The sequence below is a fragment of the Mytilus edulis genome, unplaced genomic scaffold (genome assembly GCF_963676685.1).
Source record: "Mytilus edulis unplaced genomic scaffold, xbMytEdul2.2 SCAFFOLD_1077, whole genome shotgun sequence".
Taxonomy (NCBI): Eukaryota; Metazoa; Mollusca; class Bivalvia; order Mytilida; family Mytilidae; genus Mytilus; species Mytilus edulis.
This window is the reverse complement of record NW_027267604.1, coordinates 1-11919: the sequence shown is the minus strand read 5'-3', so window position 1 is coordinate 11919 and position 11919 is coordinate 1. Positions and strand designations below refer to the sequence as shown.

Genomic DNA, 11919 nt, shown 5'->3' with positions numbered 1-11919 from the left:
TTTGCATGTTACATTGAAGAATATTTTGGTTTATAAATTGACAAAATTAACAACAATACGAGCTACGATGTATATTTCATATAGACTACTCTATTTCAAAGTGAAATACAAGACTAAAGTTTACACAACAACAGTCGATATTTAATTTCTATAATTTATGGTTTTTTACTACGATGAAAAAATACAATGAAAAATTAAACCATGATGTTGTCATGTATTACTAAAAAATCATGATATTCAAATTCTCGCTTGATTAAGATTAATACTTTTAGAAGCTAGTTTTGAATGATTATGATTTTATACACTGCGTACCAGTGCTGAGTTGATAAAAACAAAAGCATGTAATCTGTAGGCTAATAAATAGCATCAAAACATGCATTTTTAAATTTAACATGTTATTTGGAAAAGACTTAAATTTTTTCATATCTTATTCCTATATATTCAATAAACATACTTTTTTTAATAACATTTTCTCGTTTCAACAAAAACTGTAATTAATTTAACTTCTAAAGCCAATAAAAAACTGAATAAGATTACAGATTTTCATTTCAAATTGGAATGGTGTATGCATCATTTAAAGATAAAATGATTTATCTGATGATTCTTCCATGCATGAGGTTCATAATTTTAATCAAATCATTTTACTAGTTTTTTTCTGAAACTTACAAATATCGCTGACCATAAAAAATGCTGTTTGAAATACTATAAGAAACAAATATTCTAAAACATTTGTTCTTTACCAAAATACACTCAAAACATATCTATGCAATTACGTAGATTAGTACAGTTTCATTTCTTAAAATACAGTGAAATATTTAAAGACATTCCTTTTTTTTCTCTTATTTTTGTAACAATTTTACTTGAAGTAATAACAATTATAATATTAAGATGAAATATTTACAACACTAATCATTAAATGATAACAAAATGTACATAATAACAACTAATATCTTTGTTCTGAAATTTCCATTTCTATACACAACTTTTTAAGCACCTTGCAGAGTTACTTCCCTTAAGGAGTCATATTTTAAGGAGGTAGACCTAGGTTAAGGGAAATAACTCTTAAAATCATCAGTGTGTTTGTGTCAACCATTTCCAAAAACATATTGTAAGCTTCTAGGTTACATAGATTATTTTCAATCTGTTTCAGGTAAATGCTTAAAATACATTGATGAACTTGACTTTTACAAATGCTTAACTGATTTAAAGAGTTATCTCCCTGAACCAAGGTCTACCCCCTTAAATAAAATTAAACACCTTAATCATATTCAATGAACAATGGCAATTCCATGATTTCAAACATTACAAATTTCATTGCAAACTGTTTTTCTTACAACATCTAATGTGAAAGAAATTTCATTAAAGGAATATAGTTTAAATGTGTTTTGTGGTTAATAAAAACCTTGCATTTCAATAGTGCATTTTTGTTTTTGAGTGATTTGAGCAAAGACTGAAATTATAATGACTTCAAAAACCATAACATTTCACAAACAAAGTTACATTTACATTTTACACATCACTGACATAAGAAAGTTTTCATGGTCATATAATGAACATTGACCAATGTCAGTAGGGTTGAATAGATTCATATCATATCTATTGATAAAACAAGAATGTGTCCACAGTACATGGATGCCCCACTTGCACTATCATTTTTTATGTTCAGTGGACTGTGAAATTGGGGTGAAAAATTTAATTTGGCATTAAAATTACAAAAATCATATTATAGGCAACATGTGTAATAAGTTTCAAGTTGATTGGACTTCAACTTCTTCAAAAACTACCTTGACCAAAAACTTTAACCTAAAACTTGCACTATCATTTTCTATGTTTAATGGACCGTGAAATTGGGATCAAAAATCTAATTTGGAATTAAAATTAGAAAGATCATTTCATAGGGAACATGTGTAGTAAGTTTTTAGTTGATTGGACTTCAACTACATCAAAAACTACCTTGACCAAAAACTTTAACCTGAAACCGGAAGAAACGGACGCACAGACGAACTAACGGAAGAACAGACGAACGAAGGAATGGAGGCACAGACCAGAAAACATAATGCCCCTCTACTATCATAGGTGGGGCATAAAAACATAAGTTTTCCAATTTATCATAAGACTAAATTTTTTCATATGGAAAACTTTCTGAATAATACACCTCCGTACTGGAGGATCACATATATGTATAACATTAACTCTCACACTACATTTTTATTTACAGTCAAACCTGCTATAAAGGTCGCTACTCAATTAATTGAAAACCAGTTTGTCAGGTCCCACTGTAGTAATTACAATGCATTTTCAACCTCAATTTAAAGGTCACCTTTCATGATGTATTTTCTAGGATCAATCTGGTGAACTTTATATGCAAGTTTGACTGTACCTTATCATGAATTTTCAGAACAAAGATATATAAATTCATAATCTAATGATTTTTTTACATCAAAGCTTAGCTTCTATATTGCACATAACACTGAAATATTGAGATCACATGAATACAATATCTTATCTAACATGATTTTGTATTTACAATTAAAATGGAATTTCCACAAATCACAATGACGATTTAAATTAACTGCTGTTCTGTAATAACCTTTCAGCCAATCAAATCAATGTTCTATAAATATCACACAGCAATCAAATCTTCCTTACAAAAGTACAGGGTCTTTACGTCTAGACAGAGTAGACCTGAAAATATATTAAGTTTTTTTATAATTATGAATACCTGCCAATTTTTCAAAATGCCATTGGGGGGTTTACGTGAAAGATGGTTCTTATAGTCCTGCAAAACCTTCAAGGGGGCCTTCAAATATATTCTAATGTGTTTTTTTGGTTTCTTCGTGCTTTAACAAGCTCATGGCCATTGTTAAATTAATTGTTTTCTTTAAAATAGTGGACAAAATTGCTCTTACAAAATTTCAACTTGGGAGCCTCCATGGGGGAAATCCCCCCCCCCCCCCCCCCCCCCCCCCCCCAAATAATGACAATTGGTGGGTATGATCATGAAAACAGTCATACATATGCATATCTAAAAATAGGAAGATGAGGTCTGATTGATAATGAAACAACTCCCCGAAAGAGACAAAATGTCATAGAAATTAACAACTATAAGTCACTTATTTGCATTCAACAATGCGCAAAATCCTGACCACGCAGTACGCTATAAAAGGCCCGAAATGACAAATGTAAAACAATTCAAATGAGAAAACGAAACGCCTGACCTATGAACGAAAAACAAATATTTCTGACAGCCTTCCAACTTCCAACTCTCTATAATTTGTATGGTATAACCTCAATATCAGATTTTACTGGTTCCATACCTGATCTGGCCAGCAAGAAGAGGATTAATAGCATATAACCAGTCATGGAAGTCTTTGTCATCCAAAGTCTGCATCAGGAATCCACGATGTTTGGTTAACACGGAGAATGTATTCCTTGTCTACAAAATAGATTATAATCTTTATATTGCATAACAAGAATGTGTCCATAGTACATAAATACCCCACGTGCACTATCATTTTCTATGTGGAGTGGTTGTGAAATTGGGATAAAAACACTAATTTGGCATTAAAATTAGAAAGATTATATAATAGGGAACATGTGTACTGGGTACAAATTTTCAATTTGATTGGACTTCATCAAAAACTACCTTGACCAAGAACTTTAACCTGAATCAGGACAGAAGGTCGAACGAACATCACACAAACCGAAAAACAAAATGCCCATAAATGGGGCATAAACATAATTTTCTTTCACATAAATATTTATAGTAGGTCTACAATTCATTATCTAATACAGAACTTTAAATCTTATTTCAGCTTAATGTGGATTCATTTACTTTCTTTGGTATCAATTTTGATGGACAGAGGAAAATATTAAATATCATGGATACTGTGGATTCATAATTATTCGTTAGATACCAATTTTCCTGGATTTCATGTATAGGGGGAAATCACTAATCTAAATGTTCAACGAATTGCAAATTTGATGTATGATTAAATGAAGACTTTTGGAAAACCATGGAATCATATATCCTTGAAAATGCAAGTTTTTCTTAATCCATTAAAATTGAGACCCACGAAATGATTGACTCAAACAAGGCTTATGAAGATTAGATGTCAACATGTCATTTCCAAAAGGACCCCAATAAAAATCTATTAACATAAAGAACCAATGAAAACAATTCACTTTTTCAGAATCTTAAGGACTATGGATAAACTCATTTTTCGTACAATGAAATGAAAATAATATTTCATTATTGGCTAAATTTCCATAGTTTAAGATGTTTTAAACCAATCACAATATTTTTGAAAATATTACCCAGAATGCAATCTTACCTTTAACAGAGACTGTTGGTCTTCACTGTACTCTATCTGTGAAGTGGCTAGGTTTATAATGGAACGTTCTACTGGGTCCTTCTCACTATTATATATGTAAATATAAGGACGTCTAACAACCTGTAAATTCATAGAAATATTTAAATCAGAAAATTTAAGATTATTTTGCACAAGTTTAAAATTCAAAAAAATTGAACTAATAATTTAGAATATAAAAATTATCCTTATATAAAACAAGAGTGCACACGCTGAAATGTCTCACCTTCTTTACTTATCATTGATATTATGTTGATAGTCCTAAATATTAAGCTTAAGTACAACTGTCACATAGACTTAACATTAACCAAGAAAACCAAACATTGACCAATGAACCATATAAATGAGGTCAAGGTCAGATGAACCATGCCAGGCAGACATATATAGTTGACATATTGCTTATAGTTTAAAAATAAATTGCTTTGCTGAGCGCAGCCTGATATGACCACAGCCTGATATGACAGCAGAGGTTAAACCCTGAACAGCTGGGGCAAATTTGGACACAATATTCAAGCTTGATACTGTCTGAATTTGGATTGTGATCAAATTTTTGACATAGTATAGGTTTTTGACACAAAATAAATGTCAAAATCTTACAAATCTATTGCGCAATACTGTGCAATTAAAAATTCTTCTTAAAAGTTTTGTAGTATGGAACCTTGTAGTACAATTTCAGAGAGATCCATACTCTCAAACACAAGTTATTGGCCAGAAACTACAAAAATGCTTGTTTTTGGGCCCTTTTGGTCTTTTATTCCTAAACTGTTGGCACCATAACCCCCAAAATGGATCCAAACCTTCTACTTTTGGTATTAAACATTGTGGTATACTTTCAGAGCAATTGAAATACTTATACACAAGTTATTATCCTGAAGTAAAAAAAATGCTTGTTTTGGGCCCCTTTGGGCCCCCTAATTCTTAAACAGTTGAAACCATCATCCCCAAAATCAATCCCAATCTTCCTTTTGTGGTATTGAACCATCTTATTAAATTTCATAGAGATCCATTCATTTAAACTAAAGTTATTGTCTGGCAACCAAATGTGTTGTCAAACGACGCAGACAATGACATCATACCATTATACGATCCCAATTTTTTTTTTGCGGCCATTAAAAACAGACCAAAACACAAAAACTTAACACTGAGCAATGAACCCTGAAAATGAGGTCAAGGTCAAATAAAACCTGTGTGATTGACATTTAGATCATAAAATATTTCAAAACACCAAATATAGTTTACCTGCTGCATATAGCATCTGAGATATGGACTTGATCACCAAAATTTAACCTTGTTCACTGACCCATGAAATGAGGTCGCAGTCAAGTGAAAACTGTCTGACTGGACAAAAGTCACAGGCTCAACAAAAATTAGGGTAAATATCAATATTGAATTCAGTGAAACTTGAAATATTGACGTCATGTAACTTTTTATCAAACAACTTGCCTATTCTATATGTATTCCTGGATTTACTGAATTGTTAATTTATAATCTTAATAGTTTTAATTTTCATCTAATTCCAAGAAAAAAACTTAAAATGCCAAAACAAAACATACATGTGTGTTTACTGTCCCCTGCTGAACAAAATAGTGTCAGTAGGTTGGCAAAAACAAATTTGGGGGCCTTATTCCTTTTGTTCCACTGATATGTTTAACTTACCACCCATTTCTTCATCCATCCACTGTGCTTCTCTTCCAAAAAGTTCAGGTAGCCTTTCTTGGAGACAACAGGACTAACTCTAACCTCCTCAATGTAAGGAACATGTAGCCTATCTTCCCCATCCATACGGTTAGGTTTTATGGGTAATGACAACTTCCTGTCATTGACATCAGATGAGGAAGATGATAATAAACTATCACATGACTTTGACAGTTGGATTGATGGCTGACCTATATTTGGTCTGAAAGTGAAAGTAGGGAGAATGAAATTAATCTGATAAAAATTCTGAAAGTTATTTTACACTTAACCAACTATAGTATGACTGTTGCAATGTGATGCATTTTTGTTTCCTTTATAAAATTCAGACTTGCTATAACATTCTGAGAAAGTCATATTCTAAAATGTTTTATAAAATATGACTTAAACTATACTTTTTTTCACATTTCACATTCATTTTCCCCAAAACAATACAAAACCAATCATAAGTAAAACACTAGAGTTATGACTTTCAAATTTTCGAAAAGACTAGAAGTGCATTTCGTATATTTTTTAAAAACAACAAAAATAGCATACTGTGGATTCATTATTATTCCTGGGTTGCCAATTTTCGTGGATTTTGTGAGTATAGGTAAACCTCAGATTTAAATGTTCAGTGAAGTACAACTTTTCTGCAATATGACTGAACACTCACCTAAACATTTCTGATGAAGCAGAAGATGTAATCATACTACTACCCATAGAATCAGTCACACTGGTTATAACATCACTGTCACTCGAGGCTGAGGTTATACTTATAACAGACTCATTCATTGGTGTCTAAAAATAGAAAAAAAAACGTGTTATAATATGCTCTTTTACATGAAAATGATAAAAGATGCTGACTTTACTTACTCAGTTTGCCTTTTCTTATTTCTTCTCTTTGAACGTTGTGCGCAAAACAGATAAAGAAATTAAGTTATTTACATAATCTCATCAAAAAAGCTATCTTTTTGGACGAGACGATACTTTTCCTATCCAAATTATACACAAGTTGGAGATTTTAAAACAAGGAAAATCAAAAAAATTTAACAAAATATATGAATTTCCTCTTGATTTATTGAATGGCTGCTAGTCCACTGTAAAAAAAAAAATCTTTTTTCTTATCATATTTTTCTTGAACTTTATTATATATCATATAGTAACTTTCAAACATGCACTTATATTTGGGTCAAATAAAGGTTTTTCCCCATTTTGAAAGACCATACTGACCTTGACAGGAGGGGGGCTTGCTGGTAATCTTCCATACAGGATCAGCCTCAGACATTTGGCCATCAGTTCTTTGTCCTTATCCCCATCTGTAGTAAATACAAACAGACTACTACATCTCTTGCCCTTCTCAGCTTCGTCTTTCTCCCATTTCTCCATAGATTTATCATCTGTCTTTTCTTCTATTTTCTCAGTTTCGTTTTCTTTATTTTTTAAGTTTTCTTTGGCTTTTGCTTTGTTTGTGACTTCTTTGTCAAGTTTGCTTAGTTCTTGTGATTTGTTTTGTTCCGCTAGTTTTTCACGGAGATGTAACACATGTCTGCACCTTTCAACCTAAAAAAAGTCAAAGAAAACACGGAGATGTAACACATGTCTGCACCTTTCAACCTAAAAAAAAGTCAAAGAAAACAAAAATGTACACATTTCACTTTTCCTCTCTGTTTAGACCAAATAAAAATATATGTGTGGTTCCAGTAACCCTACCGTCCCTACTTTTTCAGCTTAAAAATAGCCTACCCTAAAGATTTTATTGTCATTTTTCATTTAGCACTGTTAAAGTCAGAATGTTGCTCCCATAGACTCAATGTAAAAAAAAAATCCCTACCTACATATCCTAACTTTTTTTTCAGATGTAACTGGAACGACACATACTTTTTTATTTGGCCTTATAGTTTTATCTTTGCAAATTCAATATCTGATATCAGAAAATTGCTTTTTGTTTTAAGTAAACTTTTATAATTTCTATGTCATTTGGTCTCTTGTAGAGAGTTGTCTTGTGGCAATCATACCACATCTCCTTTTTTATATTTCTCCAGAATCCAGAGCAACCATTCAATCTGATACCCCTTCAAGTCAAGAAAACTATATGCATGCGCATTATTACCTAAACAAACCCTAGACTTGTGATTTGTAGCAAGGACGTATATTAAATGTTAATTTAACTACCTCGGGCCTCTGTTTCTTTATGGAAAAACAATATCAAATATCAGTTTCATAACAGTGACATATAAGAAAACTTCACTTCAGTTCTTATATGACAGAAATAGATTTATCGATCGGAATTCAGAGAACTCTCGCATGTTATCCAAAACTGGGGAATTCCCTCTGACGTGTTTCTAAATTTATAAAAACACTAAATATAAATACTGCTTAATTCTTATTTTCCGTGTTGTTAAAAACACACATACAAGTCAAGGGAAATATCGAAACATGAAGATTATGAGAAGAACATTATAGGACAGTTGTTTAAATTCAATCCTTTTTGTTTTTTATACCATTTAAAGCAAGACAATCTCAAAATCTGAGATGTTCCTTGATGTTTAGAATAAAACGGTTGACGTGAGAGCATGGCCCGGAGTCAATGGTATAAGTCTACAGATTGCTTAAAGCAATTGTATCCCAAAAATGTTATAATGACTTTTTTTCTTGGAAATCCTGAAATGGACTAAAATATATTTCAACTTTTTTCTCAATGTCAATATATTCACACTATTATCATACTACAAATACCAATAACAAATTATGAATATTACCATTTCTAATCTTGTGAGTTTCTCTAGCTCCCATTGGTGATCAAATATGAGGGAATCACCTCTGGGTCTCCACCCATTCAAATTCTCCTCCCCTCGTACATATGTGGCTGATGTATCCAGAACCTTTCTCTGTCTACGCTGAGCACCTAGAGAATCAATACAGGGTTATAAAGAAAGAAAATATAGTCGAACTTGCTATAAAGATCACCTATTATAAGAAAAAATCTTGTCTTGTCAGTCCACATTCTGTTTGTCCTGTTGCAGTAATACTTATACATTTTGACCCTCATTGCAAAGGTCACCTCTCTCAAAAGGTGTGTTTTCTCTGATCCCAAGGGTAACCTTAGTATACTAGTTTCACTGTATTGTAAAAGCATGAATAACAGAAATTGTGTATTGAAGCCCTGCTGTGTGGGATTTCTTGCTGTGTTAAAGACACAATGGTGGCCTTTGGTTGTTTTTTGCTTTTTGGTTGGGTTGTTGTCTCTTTGACATATTCCCAATTTCCATTCTAAATTTTAGTATATATATTTTTATATTTACACAATACAAGTTTTGAAAGTTTAAATTACAAATCAAAGAAAAATTACATTAGTTTAGAAGTGTGAGTTTTTAAGGTAAATTGGATATTCTTTGCATAATTTCTGCTTTATGCCAGTATTAAGGTAATAAATAGCATAAGAGATCATGCAATTTATAAAATGTTTAATAAATGGCCAAGAAAAATTGTATTTTCCAAACTTAGTAAATAAAGATATAACTGAAAGAAATTACAGTCACTGTGACAATTGTTACAATTATATTCAATTTATACACATCAAAAGTGTACTGTGGATTAAAATTATGCATTGGGTATCAATTTACTTGGATTTTGTATGTAAATAGAGGACCATGAAATTTAATCTTCAACAAAGTTAAATTTTCAATGGTATTTTTAGGCAGTCTTTTGCAAAACAATAAAATCCTCAAGGCCTTAAAAAGAATACGTTTGTTTGCCCAAACCCTACCTACCCAGAAAAAAAGCTGCCTACTCAAATCCTTTTATTGTCCTGATTTGAAGAAGTTTTTTTTTAATCAGATAGGAATGAAGACTAATAAACATCTGATACTTCAATTTCTTTAAAAAAAAAAAAAAAAAAAAAAAAAAAAAAGGCCTATCTACCTACCCACTGTCTCAACCTTTGGGCAAACTAAAATATTTTTAATTTCGGCCCAATCCACAAAAATAATAAAATCCACAGCATTACAATAAACCTGCTAAGAATTCAACATCAATAATGGTATACAACAACAAGAGTATATAACAACCAACACTATACATATATGTTTAGGCCAAAAATTAAATACTAGTGTTTCTGCTTACCCTTCCTACCCTTATTTTAGTGCTAAGCCTAACACTTTTTATGCCATTTAAGAACAAGTACTGTTAAGGTCAGACTGATTCCCTAGAAGTAACCAGCTTAGAAATGTAGATACTGCATACCTAACTACCCTATTTTTTCCAGTATGTTAGCTGAAACACAGTATTATTTTTGTGGAATAACCAATTTTCTTGAATCTGATCAGTTAAATTTTACCTTGAGATATTCAAACAATACACCTAATCGCTATTTATTCCATTCCGGATAAGTTCTAAAATTACACAACTTTTTCATCCAGTTGAAGCTATCTGTTTAAACAATTCACCATGCATGATACTTTTTAATGAGACCTGTTTAAACTACCGTAAATACTTCAAACAAAATATTTTTTTACTTCAATTTTAATTTCGAAAAAGTGGATCATACTATATCAAAGTTCTTGATGATCACTTTCTAAAGTTTATTCTCCCTCAGCTCACTACTGATGACCTCCATTTTTCGGCCGGTGACCCCAAACAGGAAGTTGTATAAATGACTGTTTTTCCAGGAATGGACTAAATAGGCGATAAGGTGTATTGTAAGGTATTGTAAATTGAAAATTGCTTGCAATCTTTTTGTTCAGTGTAAAAATTCCCAGAGGATAAAGAAAAATAACAATTTCATTTTACTATCATTATTTCTATGCTGGATTTAGTCATCCCAACTAGATACAAGACATAAAAAATAAAAATACTCTTAAGGAGAAACAAAAATAAGAAGGGATACAGAGAAAAAAAAGATGGGATCAAGAAGATAGTTATATGTGCTAAGGTGCATTTACATTGTTTTTTTCCATCTGATTTTCAATCCTAATTTGGTACCACAATCCATCCATGTATAGCATTCTTTTCACACTATACAATTTTACCTTAAATCAACTGAACTCCATCCTATTTGAGTGTTCACAAGGTGCAATTTTTGTGGGAAATAACATTGTTAGGGAAAAAATCAGATAGAAAATTGTACTTTGTAAACCCACCTTTACAGAATATAAGCATTTCATTGCAGTTGTATACCACTATAAAATTACATAGATTATTTTTCAATTTAAAATATTTCATTACTTTTGGGAAATTTCTATATTAATTTACTATTTTCTTTAATAATAAAAACAAAAACAGAGTATCTTAAATTTCATTGAGAGGCAAACAGGTTTTAATTTCTTTCTAAAAAAAATCTAACCTCTTGTAAAAATTTAATAAAAACCAATCTTTTTTAAAATTCAATCCAATAGTTACATATTAAAGTTTTTAAATAGTGCTTGATGGAAATATTAGTTCTGATATTTCAAAAGTTTCATCTAAAATTTGTAAATAATTGGCAAAAAATGCAATCCAATGCTTTGTGTACTAAGAATATAAGGTATTACATAAAACACAACACCGACCTGGACTACCTGTTTCAGACGCTTTCCGTAAGTACAGCTCATAAATTCCACTGACTCTGTTAGCATCTTGAGATTTTAACCCGCCAAATAAACTTCGTAAAGATCTGAAAGGAGAACTAATGACAACATTCTATAGTTAGTAACAGTAATGGCTGCTTTGATCACATGACCAGTGAGTGATTGCTGCCGTCTGACTGTTTTCAGGACCTGTAGATTATGTAGCAGCACCTTCCAGCTCTATAAGAATGCTTATTATAAACTTATAAATGTTGAACATATCCATATTAAATCATAGCTTTGAAAAAAGCACTAAAGCTACCAACAAATAT

General features: G+C 31.3%; 1 protein-coding gene across 2 annotated transcripts; it reads right to left on the bottom strand.

The window, feature by feature from the left end:
• Positions 1-828: 828 nt before the first annotated feature.
• LOC139505671 (kinesin-like protein KIF1A) lies at positions 829-11816 on the bottom strand. Of its 2 annotated transcripts, none has more exons than XM_071295152.1 (8): positions 11591-11816; positions 8804-8949; positions 7275-7604; positions 6718-6842; positions 6027-6267; positions 4335-4454; positions 3318-3436; positions 829-2685 (listed from the first exon to the last, which is right to left on the bottom strand). In XM_071295152.1, the coding sequence occupies exons 2-8, from the start codon at positions 8804-8806 to the stop codon at positions 2646-2648; spliced, it is 978 nt and encodes a 325-aa protein (XP_071151253.1). In that variant the 5' UTR covers positions 8807-8949; positions 11591-11816; the 3' UTR covers positions 829-2645. The 2 variants fall into 2 exon arrangements, with proteins under 2 accessions (XP_071151253.1, XP_071151254.1); XM_071295153.1 differs by having other exon boundaries at positions 11600-11816.
• Between the last annotated feature and the right edge of the window lie 103 nt (positions 11817-11919).

Excerpts from the sequence above, each read along its gene's own strand:
- LOC139505671 (XM_071295152.1), bottom strand. Across the intron at positions 6,268-6,717 it reads GCTTCATCAGAAATGTTTAG|ACCAAATATAGGTCAGCCAT; the intron begins GTGAGTGTTCAG and ends TTTCACTTTCAG. Across the intron at positions 4,455-6,026 it reads GATGGATGAAGAAATGGGTG|GTTGTTAGACGTCCTTATAT; the intron begins GTAAGTTAAACA and ends ATGAATTTACAG.